The 26,423-nt window shown below is 49.9% G+C and overlaps 1 protein-coding gene across 1 annotated transcript in view; it reads right to left on the reverse strand.

Annotated features, from left to right (window-relative positions):
• GRAMD1A (GRAM domain containing 1A) overlaps positions 1–26,423 on the reverse strand; it is an 894,680-nt gene that overhangs the window by 675,093 nt on the left and 193,164 nt on the right. Inside the window, 1 exon segment of the mRNA XM_030213386.1 lies at positions 13,930–13,950. Within this exon segment, the coding sequence (XP_030069246.1) occupies positions 13,930–13,950 (21 nt within the window).

Below are 26,423 nucleotides of genomic sequence, written 5' to 3' on the forward strand. Positions count from 1 at the left end.
GTAGGGCGGCTATGTTCCCGTGGATCCAGTCAAAAGCCCGTCCCCGGCTTTTGCTGTGGAGGCGCAGGGGGCTGCTTAGGCGCACGCTGTTGACAGGAACGAGCGCGCTGGGGCTGTCCCTGTGCCTGACGAGGCCTTCGGGCCGGCTGGTTGTACCTACGCTTCGCAAAAGAATAGGGTGCAGCCTGCCGGACCCGGGAAAAAACGCCCGCCCGTGGGGGCGGGTGCTGAAGGCGCCCGGTGGGAGAGCTTGTCGAGAGCGGTTTCCCGCTGATGCAGTTGGTCAACCATCTGCTCGACCTTCTCACCAAAAATGTTATCCCCCCGGCAAGGGACGTCAGCCAGTCTCTGCTGGGTGCGGTTGTCCAGGTCAGAGGCACGCAGCCATGAGAGCCTGCGCATCACTATACCTTGGGCCGCAGCACGAGATGCCACGTCACAGGTGTCAAAAATCCCCCTGGACAGGAACTTTCTGCACGCCTTCAGCTGCCTGACCACCTCCTGATATGGCCTGGACTGCTCCGGCGGGAGCTTATCGACCAGGTCCGCCAGCTGTTGCACATTGGTCCGCATGTGGATGCTCATATAGAGCAGGTAGGATTGGATGCGGGTCACGAGCATGGAGGATTGGTAGGCCTTCCTCCCAAACGAGTCCAGAGTGCGAGACTCCCGCCCCGGGGGCGCCGAGGCGGTATCCCTCGAACTCCGTGCCCTCTTGAGAGCAGAATCCACGACCGCTGAGTCATGGGGCAACTGGGGCCGCATGAGCTCTGGGTCAGAGTGGATCCTGTACTGGGACTCTGCTTTCTTGGGAATGGTGGGGTTAGTTAATGGTCGCACCCAGTTCCGAAGCAGCGTCTCCTTCAGGACATTGTGCAGCGGTACCGTGGAGGACTCTCTAGGTGGTGATGGATAGTCGAGGACCTCGAGCATCTCGGCCCTCGGCTCTTCCACAGAGACCACGGGGAAGGGAATGCTGATAGACATATCCCGCACAAAGGAGGCAAAGGAGAGACTCTCAGGAGGGGAGAGTTTCCTCTCCGGTGACGGCGTGGGGTCCGAGGGAAGGCCCGTAGACTCCTCTGAGGAGAAATATCTCGGGTCCTCCTCTTCCCCCCACGAGTCCTCATCCTCGGTATCGGACATTAGCTCATGTAGCTGAGTCCTGTACCGGGCCCGGCTCGACGTCGAGGCACCGAGGTCTCGGTGTCGTCGAGCGGTGGACTCCCGCGCCGGCGGGGACGGAGCTCCCTCCATCGACGTCGACGGGGACTCCACCTGCGTGGCGGTCGAGACCGGCACCGCAAGCGGCGGCGGTGTCGACAGCCCCGGCGCCGGGCTAGAGCTCGCCGGCGCCACAGTCATCGGCGTCGGGGGTGCTGGCGCATCAGCCCTTCCAGGATCCCCGGAAGGATGGCTCTGAGGCACTCGTCCAGGCCCGCTGCCGGGAAAGGCGGTGGGGCCGGTAAGGGTGTCGGTGCCAGAAGCTGCTGGGGGCCAGGAGACGGCACCGAGGTGCCGGAACCCCGACGCGTCGGTACCTCCACCACCGACGGAGATCTCTCCTCTCTGCGATGACGCTTCGGCGTCGACTCCTCTTCAGGGTGCACCGAGGGCTCCCGGTGACGGCGCTTTTTGTCCTTTTTCCGGTGCATGTCACCGGCGCCGGAGGGCATGGAGGAGGAGGAGGTCGATCCCCCTCGGTCTCAAGGTACCGGGTCCGACAGGGTTCGGTCCCGTGGCTCACGAGCTGAGGGAGTGACCGGGGCCGACTGCCCACGCGGCCTCTCAACCCCACTCTCACCGGCGGACCGGCGGGCCGACGGGACCTGTTCTCCTAGGGTCGCTGCCATCGGTGCCGATGTCTCGGGCATCGATACCGGTACCGAAGAACTGGCCTTCGATACCGATGCCGTCGAGGTCGACGTCGAGGGGCCGGCGCAAGTTCCAAAAAGACGGTCCCGTAGAACTTGCCTCGCAACCTGAGTCCGTTTCCGGAGACCGAGACACAAAGCACACGACTTGAGATTGTGCTCCGGCCCGAGGCACTGGAGGCACCAAGCGTGGGTGTCGGTCTGCGAGATCGGCCGGCCGCAGCGACCACACTTTTTAAATCCACTCGGGACCTTCGAGGACATCGACGGAAAAATCGCGTCGGCGAAGTCAAAGTCGGCAATGGTGGCTAAAATCACACCACGAAAAAACAAACCGACCGAGCGGCCACTAGGCCGCAACGTGGCGTCCCCGCTAGAAGCGAGGGAAAAGGGGAGCGCGTGCTCCACACGCGCGAAATCCCTTTTTTTTTTTTTTTTTTTTTTTTTTTAACAAGACAAAAGAAAAGAAAAGAGGAAACCGAACGGGAATCCAAAAGCGACGATCCGCGTAAACGCGGTCGAAAAATCCGGCGGCTGAACAGAGAGAGAGGCAATTGCACAACTCTCTCCAGTCGCGGAAAAAAAGTAACTGGCGGGAGCGGTCGCGCACGGGCGGGAAGACGGCCGCGCATGCGCGGTGGGCGTGCCCTGCGTGCCGACCGTCCCGCGAAGCTTCTTCCGGTTGGTGGGGGCTGCCGCGGACGTCACCCAGTCGTGAGAACAAGCAGCCTGCTTGTCCTCGGAGAACTATCTTATACATTCTGTCTAATATTAAATGCTATCTGCTAAATGTTCCCCTACAGAAGTATGATCCTTACTTGGAAAAGTTTAACTACTGTATAGCAGCAGTTGGCTGCAACCTATAGGAAACAGCCCAGACTGCCCAATATGTAGAGGATGTTTGATCAGCTACGGGAGTTGTTTGTCATGTGTAGCATTTCAGCTGACAAACATAACAGGACTAGCCACCTAGTACAAATATGGTAGCCCTTTGAAAAGTGGATGAATAGGAAAACTGTATCCTGTGAATAAGTAGATGAGTAGGGAGGAGGGGAGCAGAGTGGCCAGGGTTAATTGAAAAACAGCTGAGGCTCATTATAGAATAAAATATTGTTCTTGGCACATTGGTTGCTTTATGAAAATTTGCCTCCCTATTTGGATTCAGTAATTGCTTTCTATGTCGCAGCAAGGACGTTGCATTTGGGTTCTCTGCATAGAATGGTGATTCCTTCTCCAGCTACTGTCCATAGAGTGTCTATTGAGGAAGCAGTGTTTTTCTCATTACAGCCATTTCTGTGGAAACAGTTCCCCACTGATCTTTGAAGGGAAGGGTCTCTGAAGCGTTTTAAGGTATTATTGAAGACTCATTTTTTATCACAGCTTTTGGGCATGTAGATTCAGGATGAGGATGGGTACTGGGACAAGATAGTTTCTGTTGGTGTGTTATTTTTGTGTAAGTGTTGTAGGCTATTTTTTTTTTTTTTAGAAGTCTTTATTGCAATCTAGATTATGAATACATACAAGAAACAAACCGGTATAACAAAGCTGAGAAAGACAAAACAAAAACCCATTCCATACCTGGAGTACAATGGGAAATAGGGAGATTATTACAACCCCCCAAATGGATTACAGGTAATTATAAGGTAATAAAACACTTCTACACATTTTTTTTGAAACAGACCTACCCCAAACAAGTAAACCCCCCATAGGAAAAAAAAACCAAACTAAAGAACAAGGAAACAATCAAACTCACAGGATCCAAAACATCAAGAACAAAACAACAACCGATGTACATTCAGTATGAGCAGTTTGTTAAGAAAGGTTTCCAAATCTTTTCCAACTTAGGTAAATTATGTTTTTTTGATCACAATCAGACGGTCCATGTCACAAAGGTACCATAATTTAGTCAACCACATAACCAAAAAAGAGACACTGTGTTGTTTCTAGTGGCTGGCCAAATTCAGTTTAGCTACATTCAAGGCCTGGCAAACAAACAAAGACTGGAAATAGAAAAGTCCTTGGGGATTTTTGCCAAAAAAGTAAAACTTGTGGATGCCATTGAATAGGGCACCCAACCCAACACTGCAGTTTAGACTGCATAGCATTCTAGTACGCTCTAGCTTTGATACAGGACCACCAAATATGAGCCATTGGGGCTCATTTTCAAAGCACTTAGCCTCCCAAAGTTCCATAGAAACCTATGGAACTTAGCCTCCCAAAGTGCTTTGAAAATATGCCTAATTGTGTCCTGCTCACCACACCCTCTCCAGCAAAGCAAGGAAACTGTTGGAAACATAAAGTGAAGTTGGGCAGGAGTCAAGTACCACCTGTACAGAACTTTAATGGCATTCTCCTTGACTAAAACAGCCAATCATACTTCAGACAAAGGTTTTTCAACAGTGGTCTAATCCTCAGGTGCTAGGGTAATCCCCACTTCTCTTTAACAATTTCCGTCTAGCTGATTGTTTGTGCCTAAAGGTGGTATAGCAAGTATCGAATAAACATAAACATAAAGGCTATCAAGCTATAGTTTAGTGGCCTGGAGTTCTCTAAGGACCACCACAGATTGAGAATTTGTATGCTGAGATTCCAAAGAAGTAATCTGGGCAAGGCATAATGGGCCAATGGGCCATGGAGCACTGACTGGGTTTTTTAATAACGTAATCCCGAGTTACAGCTTTAAGCACATCCCAAATAATTCCCAAGGAAAGTCAGAGTACACATTATCATCTAAATAATGAGTAAGAACAGTACGGTAGCCTTTACATGCGTGGGATAAACATAAAGGAATCCTATTCAGAAAGAATGGATCCTCATCTTAACCGAGATTGGGTGACAGAGCCGGTGGTGGGAGGCGGGGCTGGTGGTTGGGAGGCGGGGCTAGTGCTGGGCAGATTTATACGGTCTCTGCCAGAGCCAGTGGTGGGAGGCGGGGCTGGTGGTTGGGAGGCGGGGATAGTACTGGGCAGACTTATATGGTCTCTGCCAGAGCCAGTGGTGGGAGGCGGGGCTGGAGGTTGGGAGGCGGGGATAGTGCTGGGCAGACTTATACGGTCTGTGCCCTGAAGAGGACAGGTACAAATCAAAGTAGGGTAAACACAAAAAGTAGCACATATGAGTTTATCTTGTTGGGCAGACTGGATGGACCGTGCAGGTCTTTTTCTGCCGTCATCTACTATGTTTTTTTTTACAGATTTCATCATCTTGCAACCATAAATTATTAATTACCTATAATTTGTTCTGCACTTCATCTCTAAGCGAAGAAACAGTGGCCCATACAGGTACATGATCTTAAACTGTAATGTTACCTATGGTGGATGGGACCCCAAATCTGACAAAGACCTGTCCAAAAATATATAATCCAGTCTAGGTTAAGATGAATGCATATGAAAAAAGAAAATATAATCGCTAATTATGGGATGGCCTAAGCGCCAAGCACCGAACAGGGCCAAATTTTCAACAAATTGCCCTATGCTCATGAAAGCTTATAGTCCATGCTTGATTTATTTAATTTATGTATTATTACATTTGTACCCCGAGCTTTCCCACGCAAAGCATTTCAATGCGGTTTACATAATAATAAGGATTACAGAGTATTGATAGAGACAATGTAGCGAATGCTACATACCTGTAGAGGGTATTCTCCGAGGACAGCAGGCTGATTGTTCTCACTGATGGGGTGACGTCCACGGCAGCCCCTCCAATCGGAAACTTCACTAGCAAAGGCCTTTGCTAGCCCTCGCGTGCCCATGCGCACCGCGCATGCGCGGCCGTCTTCCCGCCCGAACTGGCTTGTGTTCGTCAGTCCCGCAAGTAGCAAGTCAAAGACAAAGGAAGCCACAACTCCAAAGGGGAGGCGGGCGGGTTTGTGAGAACAATCAGCCTGCTGTCCTCGGAGAATACCCTCTACAGGTATGTAGCATTCGCTTTCTCCGAGGACAAGCAGGCTGCTTGTTCTCACTGATGGGGTATCCCTAGCCCCCAGGCTCACTCAAAACAACAAACATGGTCAATTGGGCCTCGCAACAGTGAGGACATAACTGAGATTGACCTAAAAACTTATCCAACTAACAGAGAGTGTAGCCTGGAACAGAATAAAACATGGGCTTAGGGGGGTGGAGTTGGATTCTAAACCCCGAACAGATTCTGAAGCACTGACTGCCCGAACCGACTGTCGCGTTGGGTATCCTGCTGCAGGCAGTAATGAGATGTGAATGTGTGGACAGATGACCACGTCGCAGCTTTGCAGATCTCTTCAATAGTGGCTGACTTCAAGTGGGCCACTGACGCTGCCATGGCTCTGACATTGTGAGCCATTACATGACCCTCAAGAGCCAGCCAAGCCTGGGCGTAAGTGAAGGAAATGCAATCTGCTAGCCAATTGGATATGGTGCGTTTCCCCACAGCCACTCCCCTCCTGTTGGGATCAAAAGAAACAAACAATTGGGCGGACTGTTTGTTGGGCTGTGTCCGCTCCAGATAGAAGGCCAATGCTCTTTTGCAGTCCAATGTGTACAGCTGACGTTCAGCAGGGCAGGAATGAGGACGGGGAAAAAATGTTGGCAAGACAATTGACTGGTTCAGATGGAACTCCGACACTACCTTCGGCAAGAACTTAGGGTGAGTGCGGAGGACTACTCTATTATGATGAAATTTGGTGTAATGGGCCTGGGCTACCAGGGCCTGAAGCTCACTGACTCTACGAGCTGAAGTAACTGCCACCAAGAAAATGACCTTCCAGGTCAAGTACTTCAGATGGCAGGAGTTCAGTGGCTCAAAAGGAGGTTTCATCAGCTGGGTGAGAACGACATTGAGATCCCATGACCCTGTAGGAGGTTTGACGGGGGGCTTTGACAAAAGCAAACCTCTCATGAAGCGAACAACTAAAGGCTGTCCTGAGATCGGCTTACCTTCCACACGGTAATGGTATGCACTGATTGCGCTAAGGTGAACCCTTACAGAGTTGGTCTTGAGACAAGACTCAGACAAGTGCAGAAGGTAGTCAAGCAGGGTCTGTGTAGGACAAGAGCGAGGATCTAAGGCCTTGCTGTCACACCAGACGGCAAACCTCCTCCATAAAAAGAAGTAACTCCTCTTAGTGGAATCTTTTCTGGAAGCAAGCAAGATACGGGAGACACCCTCTGACAGACCCAAAGAGGCAAATCTACGCTCTCAACATCCAGGCCGTGAGAGCCAGACACTGGAGGTTGGGATGCAGAAGCACCCCTTCGTCCTGTGTGATGAGGGTCGGAAAACACTCCAATCTCCACGGTTCTTCGGAGGACAACTCCAGAAGAAGAGGGAACCAGATCTGACGCGGCCAAAAGGGAGCAATCAGAATCATGGTGCCCCGGTCTTGTTTGAGTTTCAACAAAGTCTTCCCCACCAGAGGTATGGGAGGATAAGCATACAGCAGACCTTCCCCCCAATTCAGGAGGAAGGCATCCGATGCCAGTCGACCGTGGGCCTGAAGTCTGGAACAGAACTGAGGGACCTTGTGGTTGGCTCGAGATACGAAGAGATCTACCAAGGGGGTGCCCCACACTTGGAAGATCTGGCGCACTACTCCGGAATTGAGCGACCACTCGTGAGGTTGCATAATCCTGCTCAACCTGTCGGCCAGACTGTTGTTTACGCCTGCCAGATATGTGGCTTGGAGCCACATGCCGTAACGGCGAGCCCAGAGCCACATGCTGACGGCTTCCTGACACAGGGGGTGAGATCCGGTGCCCCCCTGCTTGTTGTTGTAATACATGGCAACCTGATTGGATAATTTGGTGGGACAGCCGATCTCTGAAAGCCTTCAGAGCGTTCCAGACCGCTCGTAACTCCAGGAGATTGATCTGCAGATTGCGTTCCTGGAGGGACCAGCTTCCTTGGGTGTGAAGTCCATCGACATGAGCTCCCCACCCCAGGAGAGACGCATCCGTAGTCAGCACCTTTTGTGGCTGAGGAATTTGGAAGGGGCGTCCCAGCGTCAAATTGGCCCAAATCGTCCACCAGTACAGGGATTTGAGAAAACTCGTGGACAGGTGGGAAGCTAGGGTCCATTGAGCAGATCGCATGTGAAGACGAGCCATGGGAGTCACATGGACTGTGGAGGCCATGTGGCCAAGCAATCTCAACATCTGCCGAGCTGCGATCTGCTGGGACGCTCGTACCCGGGAGACGAGGGACAGCAGATTGCTGGCCCTCGTCTCCGGGAGATAGGCACAAGCCGTCCGAGAATCCAGCAGAGCTCCTATGAATTCGAGTCTCTGTACTGGGAGAAGGTGGGACTTTGGGTAATTTATCACAAACCCTAGTAGCTCCAGGAGTCGAATAGTCATCTGCATGGACTGTAGAGCTCCTGCCTCAGAAGTGTTCTTCATAAGTACATAAGTACATAAGTACATAAGTAGTGCCATACTGGGAAAGACCAAAGGTCCATCTAGCCCAGCATCCTGTCACCGACAGTGGCCAATCCAGGTCAAGGGCACCTGGCACGCTCCCCAAACGTAAAAACATTCCAGACAAGTTATACCTAAAAATGCGGAATTTTTCCAAGTCCATTTAATAGCGGTCTATGGACTTGTCCTTTAGGAATCTATCTAACCCCTTTTTAAACTCCGTCAAGCTAACCGCCCGTACCACGTTCTCCGGCAACGAATTCCAGAGTCTAATTACACGTTGGGTGAAGAAAAATTTTCTCCGATTCGTTTTAAATTTACCACACTGTAGCTTCAACTCATGCCCTCTAGTCCTAGTATTTTTGGATAGCGTGAACAGTCGCTTCACATCCACCCGATCCATTCCACTCATTATTTTATACACTTCTATCATATCTCCCCTCAGCCGTCTCTTCTCCAAGCTGAAAAGCCCTAGCCTTCTCAGCCTCTCTTCATAGGAAAGTCGTCCCATCCCCACTATCATTTTCGTCGCCCTTCGCTGTACCTTTTCCAATTCTACTATATCTTTTTTGAGATACGGAGACCAGTACTGAACACAATACTCCAGGTGCGGTCGCACCATGGAGCGATACAACGGCATTATAACATCCGCACACCTGGACTCCATACCCTTCCTAATAACACCCAACATTCTATTCGCTTTCCTAGCCGCAGCAGCACACTGAGCAGAAGGTTTCAGCGTATCATCGACGACGACACCCAGATCCCTTTCTTGATCCGTAACCTTGCAAGACGTAGCCAATCGTCGAGATAAAGAAACACGTGCACTCCGAGCCTGCGAAGCGCTGCTGCTACCACAGCTAGGCACTTCGTGAACACTCTGGGCGCACACAAAGGCAAAGGGTAGCACACAGTACTGGAAGTGACGTGATCCCAGACGAAATCGAAGATACTGTCTGTGAGCTGGCAGTATCGGGATGTGTGTATAAGCATCCTTTAAGTCCAGAGAGCATAGCCAATCGTTTTGCTGAATCATGGGAAGAAGGGTGCCCAGGGAAAGCATCCTGAACTTTTCCTTGACCAGATATTTGTTCAGGGCTCTTAGGTCTAGGATTGGACGCATCCCCCGTTTTCTTTTCCACAAGGAAGTACCTGGAATAGAATCCCAGCCCTTCTTGCCCCGGTGGCACGGGCTCGACCGAATTGGCGCTGAGAAGGGTGGAGAGTTCCTCTGCAGGTACCTGCTTGTGCTGGAAGCTGAAGGACTGAGCTCCCGGTGGACAATTTGGAGGCATGGCGGCCAAATTGAGGGTGTATCCTTGCCGGACTATTTGGAGAACCGACTGGTCGGAGGTTATGAGAGGCCACCTTTGGTGAAAAACTTTCAACCTCCCCCGACTGGCAGATCGTCCGGCACGGACACTTTGACATCGGCTATGCTCTGCTGGAGCCAGTCAAAAGTTCGCCCTCTGCTTTTGCTGGGGAGCTGTGGGGCCTTGCTGAGGCGTACGCTGCTGACGAGAGCGAGCGCGCTGGGGCTTAGCCTGGGCCGCAGGCTGTCAAGAGGGAGGATTGTACCTACGCTTTCCAGAAGAGTAGAAAACAGTCCTCCTTCCCCCATAAAAACGTCTACCTGAAGAGGTAGATGCTGAAGGCTGCCGGCGGGAGAATTTGTCGAAAGCGTTATCCCGCTGGTGGAGCTGTTCTACCACCTGTTCGACTTTTTCTCCAAAAATGTTGTCCGCTCGGCAAGGGGAGTCCGCAATCCGCTGCTGGATTCTATTCTCCAGGTCGGAGGCACGCAGCCCTGAGAGTCTGCGCATCACCACACCTTGAGCAGCGGCCCTGGACGCAACATCAAAGGTATCATATACCCCTCTGGCCAGGAATTTTCTGCACACCTTCAGCTGCCTGACCACCTCCTGAAACGGCTTGGCTTGCTCAGGAGAGAGCTTGTCCACCAAGCCCGCCAACTGCCGCACATTGTTCCGCATGTGGATGCTCGAGTAGAGCTGGTAGGACTGAATCTTGGCCACGAGCATAGAAGAATGGTAAGCCTTCCTCCCAAAGGAGTCTAAGGTTCTAGAGTCCTTGCCCGGGGGAGCCGAAGTATGCTCCCTAGAACTCTTAGCCTTCTTCAGGGCCAGATCCACCACACCAGAGTCGTGAGGCAACTGAGTGCGCATCAGCTCTGGGTCCCCATGGATCCGGTACTGGGATTCGATCTTCTTGGGAATGTGGGGATTAGTTAGAGGCTTGGTCCAGTTCGCCAGCAATGTCTTTTTTAGGACATGATGCATGGGTACTGTGGACGCTTCCTTAGGTGGAGAAGGACTATCCACCTGAGCAAGAGCTCAAACATTTCAGCCCTGGGCTCATCCTCCACAACCACCGGGAAGGGGATGGCCGTAGACATCTCCCGGACAAAGGCCGCAAAAGACAGACTCTCGGGTCCTTTCAGGGGAGGGAGTGGGATCAGAAGGAAGACCATCAGACTCCTCATCAGAGAAATATCTGATGTCCTCCTCTTCCTCCCACGAGGCCTCACCATCGGTGTCAGACACAAGTTCATGAACCTGTGTCTGAAGCCGTGCCCGACTCGACTCCGTGGAAACACGGCCAAGGTGAGAGCGCCGAGAGGTAGACTCCCTCGCCAGCACCGGCGAAGCTCCCTCCGCCGACGTCGTCGGGGAGTCTTCCTGGTAGGCGGCTGCAGCCGGCACCGCAAACGGTACCGATGTCTGAGACCTCACCCCGGGCAAAGGGCCAGCCGGCGCCTCGCTCGACGGTACCGGGGGTGCGCAACAGCTCTCCCAGAATCTCTGGAAGAACAGCCCGGAGACTCTCGTGCAGAGCGGCTGTGGAGAAAGACTGGGAAGCCGATGCAGGCGTCGAGGTCAGAGTCTGTTCCGGGCATGAAGGCGGTTCCGGCCTGTCCAAGGGGGAGCACATCGACACCTCCTGAACAGAGGGTGAGCGGTCCTCCCGGTGCCGATGCCTACTGGGTGCTGACTCCCTCGGCGACCCAGAGCTCTCGGTACCGAGCCGGGAAGGAGACCGGTGTCAATGCTTCTTTGATTTCTTCAAACGAAGCATGTCACCGGACTTTCCTGGTACCGACGAGGACGTAGAATCCAACCGTCGCTTCCTCGGGGCGGAGGCCGAAGAAGGTCGGTCTCGGGGGGGGGGGGGGGGGACTGTACCGCAGGAGCCCTCAGGGCAGGAAGAGACCCACCCGAAGGCTCACCGCCACCAGCAGGGGAATGGACAGCCCTCACCTGCACTCCAGTCGAAGCACCACCGTCCGACGACATCAGCAATAGCGGAGGTCCCGGTACCACCGACGTCGACGCAGCCTTCCGATGTCTCGGTACCGACGATGCAGAGGGTCGAAGCCTCGACGTCGATGCACTCGATACGTCCCGTGCTGTAGTCGACGAAGAGCCCGAGAACAACACGTTCCACTGGGCCAATCTCGCTACCTGAGTCATCTTTTGTAAAAGAGCACAAAGACTGCAGGCGGTGCCCAGCCCCCAGACACTGAAGACACGAAGCGTGCCTATCAGTGAGCGAGATTACCCGGGCGCACTGGGTGCACTTTTTGAAGCCGCTGGGAGACTTCGATGACATGGGCGGAAAAATCACGCCAGCGAAATCAAAATTCGCGATGACGACGAAAGGCACCAAAAATAAGAGAGAGAAAACCCGTACTGAGGCCAAAAAAGGCCGATCCCGAAAGCGAAAGGAAACTTACGCTGGGGCAAAAACTGGACACACAGGAAGGGACAAGACCGAAAGGTCTCTCTCTATTTCTTTTTTTTTTTAGCAAAATCGAGAAGACGCGCGAGGGTCAACTTGGGCACGAAACGGCGGCAAAATACGACCGTCCCGAGCGCGGACAAAAGAAGACTGACGAACATGAGCTGGTTCGGGCGGGAAGATGGCCGCGCATGCGCGGTGCGCATGGGCGCGCGAGAGCTAGCAAAGGCCTTTGCTAGTGAAGTTTCCGATTGGAGGGGCTGCCGTGGACGTCACCCCATCAGTGAGAACAAGCAGCCTGCTTGTCCTCGGAGAAAAGATATTTATAGCAAAATAATAAAAGAGATAGGTGGGTAGTGATGGGCAAGGGTGAGGGGAGTAGGATGCAATCGCTGTACAATCTAATACAGAGTAGCATTAAAATCCTCAGTTACAATAAGCTTGACCACAGCAAAAGCAGACAGCACAGAGCAGAGATTAAGAAAAAATGCATCCTGATGCTCATCAGGCACATATACTGAGACTACAGCCTTAATATCTGCCTGAATCTCCTTCAAGACTTGCTTAAGTTCACAGGGATAACCCCCTCGGGAAGCAGCAATGCAAGACAACAGTGGATGGTGCAGAATCCAAGTAGGATGTCGAGACCAGGACCAGGGAAGCATGGCAATGTGTCGTCTTACTGGCATGCCAAGCTGAGTGCTTTTCATCTTCCTTCCGAATCAAAGGTAAAGTTTTACTCATGACAGCAAGCTCTAAAGAAAGCAAATTACGGGCCAAAGAAAGACAAAAACACCCTTGATGCATCAGGATGGAGAAAAATTAAGTGGAATGAAGCAGGAGCCAAAAAGATAAGCTGCCATTCAGTACAATGATGGAAAACGAAAAAGAGCAGATCGTGTGAAAATAAGATGTAATTTATTTAAACAGTATAGCAGTACCACAGTCACGTATCTCAGCGATCTCAGAGATACGTGACTGTGGTACTGGCTCTATGTCAGCGGATTATTATTTTTTGGAATCTCTGATCAAGCTGTTTTTTTTCCAAACCAATTCTTCATATATCAATTGACAGGACTTGCTCCGTCTGCCTTATATTTGGCAGCAAAGGACCCTTGTATAGCCCCTGAAGCAGCCCAGTTGGGCGAAACACGGCCTGTGTCGGGCTGTTTGTATTTACATGAGTATTGCTATACTGTTTAAATAAATTACATCTTATTTTCACACGATCTGCTCTTTTTCGTTTTCCATCTTGGAGTTTGCAGACCGTCTGCCTTTGTGCATTCAGTACAATGATGTCACTTCCTCCCTAGGCTGTCCTATTTTTAAGTAGCGTTCTTTTTCTGTGCTTTTTAATATTGTATATTTACTGTACACTGTTGTGATTTTTGTTAGCCAGGCGGAATAGAAAATTTGAATAAACTATAAACTATAGAAGTATTAAAGTATGGTAGTCATAATAAAGCAGTTTTGAGTTCTGTTGCGCTGATATATGTGCTAATGATCCCAATAAAATTTAAATGACTAAAAAAAGAAAACAGAAGTGATGATAGAAACATTCAAATTGCTCACATGTATAAAAACAATGCACAAGAAGCAAACATTTTTGAGAGAAATGAATTCTGAAGAACATGGGGTAATAGTAGGAGACTCCAATGAGGTGGAATCAGAAGGCAGATACATACAACTGGTGGAGACAAAACTGTTAAGAGAATTGAGACGGTCTGGGATAAGCAGAGAGGATGCAGAAAAGGCAGACACAAGCTGGGAGTCTAAGGTACAGTACCAGCAATTAAACTGAGCAGACAGGATGGGCCTTCAAATTCTGCTGTAATGTTCTGCGAGAGACAGACGGAACAAGGGGGCAAGACTAACTGAAAAAGAAAAGAAAAATTTTTGGGACTTACACTGTACCAACTCTGCATCTTCTGTAAGGGAAAGAAAGAGAAAAAAAATAACAGAAAGTTACAACCAAGCAATACAACATCATTGATCAGATTAATTAAATCTATCCCCTACTTAAGGCAAGAAGCAGGACAGAAGGTGAAGGCCGCTTCATAGCACTGACTGCCCAAGACTCTTCCCAGGATAGGAGAGAGTAATGAGAAGACAACCTGAAGACCTGCCACTGTCAAGCCACTTATTGTGACCAGTCATTTACCTGCCTGTGCCTTAGCAATATTTAGAGGTCTATTTTCAAAAAATAGTCATACACCTATTTCCAAAAGTTCTAGGCACCTAGACTTTTGAATTTAAAAATGTGATGGCTCTGTGCAAGGGGAATGAAGTCAAATGCTCAGTGCTGATTTCCCACTTTAGGGGGTAATTCTATAAGGTGGGCTCCAACAATTAGGTGCCAAAGATGCACATAAATGACCAGAATACTGGCATATACTCATGAATGCATGCTCATATGCACATAAATGCCAATAATCTGGCAACATGCTATTCTGTAACTATGCACATATTGTAAATACATCGTAGCTTAGAAGTGAGCATTCTAAGTATAAGTTACGCATGTATCTCCTGGATCTATGGCTGCTGTGTTTGCGCCTAAACACATACATACAAACATATACGGTTACACTAGTATTCTATAAATGAAAATAGACGCTTACTTTCCTCTATAGAATAGGCTCCAATTAGGCACCCATTTACAGAATTGCCCTCTAGATGCTTAATTTAGAAATCTTAACTTAGGAGCATCCAAGGAAAGCTTAACCTTAGGTGTCTCAGTTTAAAGCAATTAAGAGTAAGGGGGTGGCATAGCCTAATGGTTAGAGCAGAGGGCTGAGAACCAGGGAAGACCCATTCAAATCCTTATGCTGCTCCTTGTGACCCTGGGGAAGTCATTTAACTCTCCATTGCCTCAGATACAAAACTTAGATTGTAAGCCCTCAAGGGACAGGGAAAAACCTACTGTAGCTGAATGTAACTCACTGAATGTAACAACTGAAAAAGGTGTCAGTTAAATCCAAATAAATAACTTTACTGCTTAATCTATTTTTATGTATTTATTTTATTGCATTTGTATCTCACATTCCCCCACCTATTTGCAGACTCAATGTGGCTTACATAAATTTGTTGACATTGTCATATCAGGATTTCTGATACAGTTAGTAATGTGTAGCGATCAAGGAAGGGAAGAGAGAAGAAGGAAGAAGGGAAGAGGGAAGAAGGAAGGGAGTGCTTACGATAGTTGTATAAGGTGAGCTTTCATGATTGAGTGGGTTGGTGAGGTGACTTAATGAGGATATAGGTGTTCATTGTAGGCCTTGTTGAAGAGGAATGTTTTCAGAGATTTTCGAAAGATAGTTGTTTCGTTGATTGCTTTCAAGTCTGTGGGTAATGCATTCCATAACTGCGTGCTCATGTACGAGAAGGTAGTAGCATGCATCAGTTTATACTTCAGTCCTTTGCAGCTGGGGTAGTGCAGGTTGAGAAATTTGCGAAATGATCTTGTGGCATTTCTGGGAGGTAGATCCACAAGGTTTAGCATGTAGATTGGGGCATCTGCATGAATGATTTTGTGTACAATCGTGCAGATTTTGAATGCAATACGTTCCTTCAGTGGGAGCCAGTGAAGTTTCTCTCTTAGTGGTTTTGCACTTTCATATTTAGTCTTTCCAAATATGAGTCTGGCGGCCGTATTCTGGGCAGTTTGGAGTTTTTTGATTGTTTGTTCTTTGCACCCGGCGTACAGTGCATTGCAGTAGTCCAGATGACTTATTACCATTGACTGTACCAGAGTATGGAAGATGTATCTCGGGAAGAAAGGTTTTACTCTTTTAAGTTTCCACATGGTGTAGAACATCTTTTTGGTCGTGTTTTTCACATGGGTGTCAAGAGCGAGGTTTCGATCAATGGTGACTCCAAGAATTTAACAGAAAAAAGAAAGGTGGAGAGGGCCCAATGTCAAGAGATCAGTCACCACACTCAAGGGTAAGATGCTCCAGAAAAGCCTTTATTAGGACCCAACACGGTCCGTGTTTCGGCTGTATCAGCCTTCCTCAGGGGTCTACAAAATTATAAACATATAAAAACACATATATAAAAAAGATATCTTTAAAAAACTAATCATTTGCATAATCATAAACAACCATGTATTTATATAATTCTAAAGAAAGTTTGTTAAAACATCACAGATACAATTATAAAGAAGATTCAGGCATTTAAATTGTAAATAAAATTAAAATTGAACATAGATATATTAACAAAACATATAAATTAACAGAGAAATACATTAATAATACGTCTAATGCTCATTGAATATGTTGCATTGGATAATATTAAATAATTTCGGTTGTGTTCGATTGCTGTGGAGAGTGTGAACCCCATTCTGTTTTTCTGTGTGTGTGACTCCAAGAATTTTCAAGTTTTGTGAGACCGGAAGGGAACAGTATGGTGTGGTTAGGGTGTTGAAGTTTTTTGTGTTATGTTGTGAGGTGAGTACAAGGCATTGTGTTTTTTCTGCGTTAAGTTTTAGTCGGAATGCATCTGCCCAGGTGTGCATTATTTGGAGGCTTTGGTTGATTTCATTGGTAATTTCATTTAGATCATGTTTGAATGGAATGTAAATTGTGACGTCATCTGCGTAGATGTAGGGGTTGAGGTTTTGATTGGCTAGTAGCTTGGCAAGAGGTATCATCATGAGGTTGAATAATGTTGGTGAGAGCGGGGATCCTTGGGGGACTCCACACTCAGGTATCCATTGTGGTGATCTGTCCTCGTTCGTTATTACTTGGTATGATCTTGTGGTCAGGAATCCTTTCAACCATTTGAGAACAGTGCCTCCTACTCCGAAGTATTCTAGTATATGTATTAGTATATCGTGGTTAACCATGTCAAAGGCACTAGACATGTCGAATTGCAGGAGGAGGATGTTGTTACCAGTCGCAATTGCTTGTATGTATGTGTTCATTGCAGACACTAGTACAGTTTCGGTGCTGTGATTCGTCCGAAATCTTGATTGGGACTCGTGCAGAATTGAGTGTCTAATTTGCATTGCGATTTGGCGTATTTTCCTAGCCAATTTGAGATTTCTTTTGATGAGAGCGTGTCAAAGTCGGTCCATGATCGATCTGCTGGGTATTCTCTGGGATTTGGGTCTAGACATTCAAGGATAGGACCCGAAGTGGTGAACTGGATTAGGAACTGGTTGACGGGCAGACGCCAGAGGGTGGTAGTGAATGGAGTTCGCTCGGAGGAGGGAAAGGTGAGTAGTGGAGTGCCTCAGGGATCGGTGCTGGGGCCCATTCTGTTCAATATATTTGTGAGTGACATTGCCGAAGGGTTACAAGGTAAAGTTTGCCTTTTTGCGGATGACACCAAGATTTGCAACAGAGTGGACACCCCGGAGGGAGTGGAAAACATGAAAAAAGATCTGAAGAAGCTGGAACAATGGTCTAACGTTTGGCAATTAAAATTCAATGCGAAGAAATGCAAAGTGATGCACTTAGGGAGTAGAAATCCAAGGGAGGCGTATGTGTTAGGTGGGGAGAGCCTGATAGTCACGGACGGGGAGAGGGATCTTGGGGTGATAGTATCTGAGGACCTAAAGCCTATGAAACAGTGCAACAAGGCGGTGGCCGTAGCGAGAAGGTTGCTAGGCTGTATAGAGAGAGGTGTGACCAGCAGAAAAAAGGAGGTTTTAATGCCCCTGTATAAGACGTTGGTGAGGCCCCACCTGGAGTATTGTGTTCAGTTTTGGAGGCCATACCTTGCGAAGGATGTTAAAAAAATGGAAGCGGTACAAAGAAAAGCTACAAGGATGGTATGGGAGTTGCGTTCCAAGACGTATGAAGAGAGACTTGCTGACCTGAACATGTATACTCTGGAGGAAAGGAGGAACAGGGGTGATATGATACAGACGTTCAAATATTTGAAAGGTATTAATCCGCAAACGAATCTTTTCCGGAGAGGGGAAGGCGGTAGTACGAGAGGACATGAAATGAGATTGAAGGGGGCAGACTCAGGAAAGATGTCAGGAAGTATTTCTTCACGGAGAGGGTGGTGAACGCTTGGAATGCCCTCCCGCGGGAGGTGGTGGAGATGAAAACGGTAACGGAATTCAAGCATGCGTGGGACAGGCATAAAGGAATCCTGTGCAGAAGGAATGGATCCACAGAAGCTTAGCTGAAATTGGGTGGCGGGGGGAAGAGGGGTTGGTGGTTGAGAGGCTAGGATGGGGGAGGGCAGACTTATACGGGGTCTGTGCCGGAGCCGGTGATGGGAGGCGGGACTGGTGGTTGGGAGGCGGGAAATACTGCTGCACAGACTTATATGGTCTGTGCCCTGAAAAAGACAGGTACAAATCAAGGTAAGGTATACACATGAGTTTATCGTGGGCAGACTAGATGGACCGTGCAGGTCTTTTTCTGCCGTCATCTACTATGTTACTATATGTATAGTCCGTTGTGTTAGTGGGTATCATGAGTAGGAGTTTAATGATTTTTTTTCGTTGAAGTAGTTTGCAAGGTTGGTTGCTGATGGGGTATCTGCGTTGTTTGAGGTGACCTTGGTAGTATTTAGAAGACTGTTTACGAGTGAGAAGAGTTTGTGTGTATCCTTATAGTTTGGTCCTATTTTGGTTTTGTAATAGGTCCTTTTAGTTTGTCTGATCGTGTATTTGTATTTTCTTTGTAGTTGTTTCCAGTCTTTGTGTGTGTTTTCGTCTTTTTCTTGCTCCATGCTCTTTCCAATCTTCTGACTTTTGTTTTTAGTTCTTTCAATTCTTCGTTAAACCATGGTATTGAGTTTTTTCTATGTGAGGTTCTGGTTTGAAGTGGTGCTATGTTGTCTAGTGTTATTCTGCATCTGTTATCCCATTCTTGGAGAAAATGGGGTGAGTCCATTCGTCTGTGTAGAGTTGTTGCCAGAATGTTAGTGGGTCTATTTTGCCTCTCGTAGTATATGTTTGTTGTTTTTCTTTTTGTTGTGACTTTTTTGTTCTCCAGTGGAGGGTGAGGTTTGCACTGTGGTGGTCGGACCATGGCCTGGCTGTCCATTTTGTGTCTATTAGTGTGATATTTGGTTCTGGTGAGAATTTGTGGGTGATGATGTCTAGTGTGTGTCCTTTGTTATGGGTGGGTTGTGTGTCTGGCCAGTGGAGTTCCCATAGTTGCATGAAGTCTTTGCATTCGTGTACATTGCTTAAGTTATTATCTTCAAGGTGAAGATTGATGTCTCCTGCTATGAGGAGGTTCTGGGTAGTAACACAGGTGTTTGATATAAAGTCCAGAAAGTGTATTTGTGAGTCTCGCCAAATGCCCGGGGGTCTATAGAATAAGATTAGGTTTAGGTGATAACGTAGGTTGGGGTGGTTGATTCTGACTGAGGCTATTTCAAGTTGGGGAAGAATAGACTCTGCTGTTGTTGTGACTGTGAATTGGGATTTAAAGAATATTGCGATTCCTCCTCCTCTTTTTCCTTCTCTTCTCCAGTGGGTAATTTTGTATCCTGGGGGGGCAGAGCTCTAGTATTATTGGATCTTTGGGGTCATGGATCCAAGTTTCGCTTATGAGTAGGAAGTCGAGATGATCAGTTGTGATCCAGTCGGTTAGTATTGTGGTTTTATTGACTGCCGATCTGGCATTGATGTATCCTATTTGTATTTGTTGGTGGTGGTGTTCAGTTGTTATGATTCTACCGGCTTGGCATGGGAGAGAGGGGGGGGCATCTCTTCTGATTGGCTGGCAGGGTTTATGCTGACATCTGTGAGTCTACTTAAGCCTGTGTGTTACTCCCAGCCTTGCTTTGGCGTTACTCACACTCTTGTGGTGACTTGAAAGCAGCAGCTCTTGGTCAGAACGTGCTCTGTGCTCTGACTTTGATCTGAGTTCCCTGTTCAGGGATTTCTTTCCTTTCCCTTTGTTTGTGTTAGCTGGGGGCAGCGGGGGGTGTGTTTAATTAGTTCTCTTGCCTCCAGCTGGGCTTCCCTTCGCTGGCTGCTGCTCTCTGTGGGAAGCCAGCTGCTTGTTCCTCAGTGGGAGCTGGGCTTTCTTCAGCTTTCGTCTCAGCTAGGCTGCTTGTCTGAGAGCGTCCTCTCTGGTTGTTTGTTTACTCTAAGGATTTCTCTTCCCAGTGTCCCGGCCTGCTGGCTCAGTGAGTTTAACCCTTTGTGTACTGTGTGTTTTGTGTCCCTGCCTCTGACAGTGTGTTTGTTCTCCCAGCCCTGCTTCCCCTCGGGGAAGCGTTCTCTCTGTTTGTTTGTTGATTTAGGGAGCTCTCTCTCTCTCTCTGGTGTGCCTGCTGGCTCTACAAGCTTAACCCTTTGTGTTCTGGTTGCCTCTGTCTGCTGTGGGTTTGAGGCAAAGGCTTTTTGCCTTCCTTTTGTGTCTGGTTCCTCTGGCTTCTGCCTGGGACTTCCTAACCCTTTTGGGGGTTGCTGTGTTAGTTCCCCTGCCCTGCGCTAGTCCCCGGGGTGGGCATGGCCCGCTCTGGTTCTTTTGTTTCTCCCTCTGCCCAATTGCTGGTGTTCAGCGCGTATCTGACATTTTGGGGTCCCGGGGGGCCCTCTGGTTCTTTCACCCCCCCCCCCCCTGTGTGTGTCTGGGTTCCTGTTCGGCCGTGAGGCCCGCACGAGTGGCTCTGTGTGCATGGGTTCCGGTTCGGCCACGAGGCCCACCTGTTTGCCTATTTCCCTTCTTCCTGAGGGACTGCGGGAAGGGGTAGCTTAGGGGTATTCTGTAGCTGGGGTGTGTGGTGGTGGGTCGGTCTCCCCTTGGCCTGGATCGGCACCCCGCTGGCCTCGGCCAGGGCCCAAAAGCTCACGACCAACCCAACGGATTACAGAACGCCAAAAGCCATGAGCTCAACCGAACCATCTCCCAGCAGCTCCAGCAGCTGCATGCTCAGCTACAACAGGTATCGGAAGTTGTGAACACGCTGAGTCAGCGTGTGGACTCGTTGACCGGCACTGGGGCTGCGGAGGGCCCATCGGCTCGCACACCGCCAAGTTCCCTCGCATGTGGCCGAGGTATTCGGGTGGCTCAGCCTCCACGGTACGAGGGCGATAGTAAGACCTGTCGGGGCTTCCTTAATCAGTGCCAAATTGTTTTGGAGTTGCAGGCCCGAGATTTTCCGTCGGATAGGGCGAAGGTGGCATATATCATCTCCCTACTGGCGGGACCTGCTCTGGCCTGGGCCTCTCCATTATGGGAGAAGAAGGATCCCCTTCTGGATAACTTGGCAGAGTTTCTGAAGCAATTTCAGCTCATCTTTGAGGAACCCGGGAAGCCCTCCTCGGCGGCGACTCAGCTGTTGAACCTACATCAGGGGCAACTCTCTCTGGGTGAGTACGCCATCCAGTTTCGGACCTTGGCCGCGGAGCTAGGTTGGGATAACCCAAGCCTGACTGCGGTATTCTGGCATGGGTTCTCGGCCAACATTAAGGACGAACTCACATGCCGGGAGCTGCCCTCAGATCTGAACGACCTCATCCGTCTCTGCACCCAGGTGGACATCTGGTTCAGGGAGCGGGCCTGTGAACGTTGCGCTGGTCAGCAGGTTGCAGGGGCTAACTCAAGGAGCTCGCACAAGAGCCCTGCTTCCCAGTCACTGGGTGCGCCCGATGGGTCTGAACCTATGCAGATTGACCGGGTGGCCCAGGAGAGACAACGGAGACGCTCTAAGGGGCTGTGCCTGCATTGTGCAGTGAAGGGGCACTTTGTCCGTGAGTGCCCAAAGAGAAAGGAGTCGGGAAACCAGCAGCCCTGATACCGGCTAGGGAGACCGGGTCGGGGCCGAAGTCCGTCTCCCCTTGGATGCAGGTTTTGGTGCCAGTTCTACTGGCGATTAAGGATACCCCTTGTTTTGAGGCGCTAGTTGACTCGGGGGCAGGAGGCAACTTTATCAATGCGGACCTGGTGCGGGTTCATCAAATTCCTACGGTGGAGTTACCTCTGTCCATCACTGTTACAGCGGCTTGGGGACTGGTTCAGGGAGTTCTACGCTCCAGGACCGTACCTATGACCATACGGGTAGGAGTCCTACACAAAGAAGCTATCTCCTTCTACGTCCTTCCATCGGCCACTGAGGCCATAATCCTGGGACTACCCTGGCTTCGCCTGCATAACCCCTGCACTGATTGGGCCCGGGGTGAACTGAAGGTCTGCTTAGATAAGGTCTCGCCAGCCCCAGTGACGCTTCCTTTGGATCGAGCCAATGTTACGTTACCTGGGCCATACAGATCCTTTGGAGATGTTTTTTCCAAACAGCAAGCAGACATTCTGCCTCCCCATCGCTCCTATGACTGTGCCATAGAGCTACTACCAGGCACTGAACCTCCTCGTGGCCGCGTATACCCCCTATCCCGGCCAGAGACGGAAGCCATGTCCCAGTATATTCGAGAGAACCTAGCTCGAGGCTTCATCCGGCCCTCCAAATCGCCCGCGGGGGTTGGATTCTTCTTCGTGGAGGAGGGCGGGGGGTTGCGCCCCTGTATTGACTACAGGGGACTCAATGCCATCACACGGAAGGACAAATACCCCCTTCCCTTGATTTCTGAGATGTTTGACCACCTCCAGGGGGCCCAGATCTTCTCCAAGCTCGATCTCAGGGGGTCCTATAACCTTGTGCGGATCAAGGAGGGGGATGAGTGGAAGACGGCGTTTAACACCCGCGACGGGCATTATGAATACCTGGTAATGCCGTTTGGACTAGCTAATGCTCCAGCCGTATTCCAAGCCTTCATGAATGACATTTTCAGGGATCTCCTGTATAAGTTTGTGATGGTCTACTTGGATGACATTTTGATTTTTTCGCAGGCTGAGGAAGAGCACCAGGAGCACGTGAAGACCGTGTTGCAGCGGTTGAGGGAGAACCACCTCTTCCATCACTCCAAACTACTCTTCCTGGGGTACATAATTTCTAACCACGGGCTGCGTATGGACCCCAGTAAGCTGACAGCCATCCTGCACTGGCAGCAACCTACAGGGCGTAAGGCTCTACAGCGCTTCTTAGGTTTTGCAAACTACTATAGGCAGTTTATTTGGAATTACTTGTCCCTGACTACCCCTCTTACTGCCTTGACTAAGAAGAACACTGACGCCCGCAACTGGTCGCCTGAGGCGTGTCAAGCCTTTGAGAAGCTGAAATAGGCGTTTGTTGGAGCTCCAGTGTTGCGCCATCCCAATCCGGCAAATAAATTTTTCGTGGAAGTGGACGCATCATCGGTTGGCGTAGGAACAGTGCTGTCTCAGGCCCACTCCAGTGGGAAACTCCTCCCATGTGCCTTCTTTCTAGGAAGTATTCCCCCCGCGGAGAAGAATTATGCCATCGGGGATCAGGAGCTGTTAGCCATTAAGTTGGCTTTGGAAGAATGGCATCATCTGCTAGAGGGGGCACAGGAGCCCTTCACAGTGTTCACGGACCATAAAAACCTGACTTATTTACGAGAAGCGAGAAGGCTGAGTCCTCGCCAGGCCCGGTGGGCACTATTCTTCTCCCGCTTTGATTTCATTCTGACCTATCGTCCAGCGGAGAAGAACATCAAGGCAGATGCCCTCTCCAGGTCCATGGAGGCTAACCTGGAGGAAGAACCCCTGCAGTATGTAATTAAACCTGATGTCATTGTGCCCACGATGACGCTAGCAGTACCTGCGGGTATGACCTTTGTGCCACCCCGGCTGAAAGGACACTCCAATGGGAGCATGCCTCTCGAATGGCAGGACATCCCGGGATCCTGGGAACCAAGTGGTTCATCTCCCAGCAGTATTGATGGCCTTCACTTGATCGGGATGTGCAGGAGTTCGTGGCTGCGTGTCCTGAGTGCGCCCAGCATAAAGCCGACCGTCGGAGACCCCAGGGGTTGCTGATGCCTTTACCGGTACCTGAGAGACCGTGGGCCCACATTGCCATGGACTTTGTTACGGATCTGCCTAACTCTGAAGGGCACACAGTTGTCTGGGTAGTGGTAGACCGGTTTTCTAAAATGGCCCACTTCGTACCCATGCCTACTCTTCCTTCGGCAGTGAAGCTGGCACAGTATTTCATCAGCGCTATTTTTCGTCTCCATGGTCTGCCGGAATCTATAACCTCCGATCAAGGAGTACAGTTTGTTTCAAAGTTCTGGAGAGCCCTGAATCGGGCCCTTGAAATAAAGCTGAACTTCTCGTCGTGAACTAATGCCTGAAGCAGTTCCTGCGGATGTATGTCAATGAGCACCACAATGACTGAAGTCAGCTGCTGCCTTGGGCAGAATTCGCTCATAACAACCGAGTGAGCTCGGCCACGGGTGCTTCGCCCTTTTACATCGTATATGGAAGACATCCGCGGATACCATCCCCCTTGAAAACCAACTTGGATGTCCCAGCAGCAGCCAATGCGGTGACTTCGCTCCTAGCAATTTGGTCGTCAGTTCAGAAAGCACTGCGAGTGACCTCCACTCGTATGAAACGCCAAGCAGATAGGTATCGCAGAGTGGAACCGAGCTTCCAGCCTGGCAACTTGGTGTGGTTGTCCACGTGTAATCTTCATCTGAAGATCCCCTCCTCCCGCTCTCGATTTGTGGGCCTGTATCCTATTGTGAGGCAAGTGAATCGGGTCTGTTATCAGCTAAAGTTACCACCTACATTACGGGTACATAACACCTTTCATGTGCCCTTGCTGAAGCCTGTGATTCTGAGAAAAGGGGCTTTGCCTGCATTGCCTGCTAGTCCAGCCGTCTCAGCCTCCCAGGGGGAATACGAAGTCCGGGATGTCTTGGATGCGAGGCGCTTCCTGGGACATCTCCAGTATTTCATTGCGTGGAAGGGATATGGGCCGGCAGACAACTCCTGGGAGGACGCTACTCATGTCCACGCGCCGGTCTTAGTCAAACGGTTCCATCGCCTTTTCCCTCACAAGCCTAAACCTCGTGGCCGGGGTAGAGGGGGCCCTTGAAGGGGGGGTGATGTTATGATTCTGCCGGCTTGGCAGGGAGACGTCTCTTGATTGGCTGCCAGGGTTTGTGCTGACGTCTGTGAGTCTACTTAAGCCTGCGTGTTACTCCCAGCCTTGCTTTGGCGTTACTCACACTCTTATGGTGACTTGAAAGCAGCAGCTCTTGGTCAGAAAGTGCTCTGTGCTCTGACTTTGATCTGAGTTCCCTGTTCAGGGATTTCTTTCCTTTCCCTTTGTTTGTGTTAGCTGTGGCCAGCGTGGGTGTGTGTGTGTGTGTGTGTGTGTGTGTGTGTGTTTAATTAGTTCTCTTGCCTCCAGCTGGGCTTCCCTTCGCTGGCTGCTGCTCTCTGTGGGAAGCCAATTGCTTGTTCCTCAGTGGGGGTTGGGCTTTGTTCAGCTTTCGTCTCAGCTAGGCTGCTTGTCTGAGAGCGTCCTCTCTGGTTGTTTGTTTACTCTAAGGATTTCTCTTCCCAGTGTCCCGGCCTGCTGGCTCAGTGAGTTTAACCCTTTGTGTACTGTGTGTTTTGTGTCCCTGCCTCTGACAGTGTGTTTGTTCTATCGGCCCTGCTTCCCCTCGGGGAAGCGTTCTCTCTGTTTGTTTGTTGATTTAGGGAGCTCTCTCTCTCTCTCTCTAGTGTCCCTTTGTGTTCTGGTTGCCTCTGTCTGCTGTGGGTTTGGGGCAAAGGCATTTTGCCTTCCTTTTGTGTCTGGTTCCTCTGGCTTCTGCCTGGGGCTTCCTAACCCTTTTGGGGGTTGCTGTGTTAGTTCCCCTGCCCTGCGCTAGTCCCCGGGGTGGGCGTGGCCCGCTCTGGTTCTTTTGTTTCTCCCTCTACCCTATCGCTGGTGTTCAGCATGTATCTGACATTTTGGGGTCCCGGGGGGCCCTCTGGGTTCTTTCACCCCCCGTGTGTGTCTGGGTTCCTGTTCGGCCGTAAGGTCCGCACGAGTGGCTCTGTGTGCGTGGGTTCCGGTTCAGCAGCAAGGCCCGCCTGTTTGCCTATTTCCCTTCTTCCTGAGGCACTGCGGGGAGGGGTAGCTTAGGGGTATTGTGTAGCTGGGGTGTGTGGTGGTGGGTCGGTCTCCCCTTGGCCTGGGTCAGCGCCCCGCTGGCCTCGGACAGGGCCCAAGGGCTCACGACCAACCCAACGGATTACCGTGAGTTTGCGGTGGTTTTAATTTTTATCAGCGGTCTTCCTTCTTGGTTTGTGAGTCTGTTGCGTCCTTTCGTTTCTTTCTGTTGATGGTGATCCAGACTGGCAGGTTTTCCTTGCCATTGTTTAATTTTTTGAATATGCATATTATGTATTGTTTGTGTGAGTAGTTTGAATGTTGTAGGAGTCGTGTTGTCTGTATTGGGGGTTGTGAATGAGTAGTAGGTTAGGGAGAGACTAAGTAATTAGGAATAGTTTGCTGGTGTTCATATTTATTTATTTATTTGTTTGTTGCATTTGTATCCCACCTTATCCCACCTCTTTGCAGGCTCAAAGTGGCTTACAATACATCATGAGTAGTGGAAGAA

Source organism: Microcaecilia unicolor, chromosome 8 (assembly GCF_901765095.1).
Source record: "Microcaecilia unicolor chromosome 8, aMicUni1.1, whole genome shotgun sequence".
NCBI classification, from domain to species: Eukaryota; Metazoa; Chordata; class Amphibia; order Gymnophiona; family Siphonopidae; genus Microcaecilia; species Microcaecilia unicolor.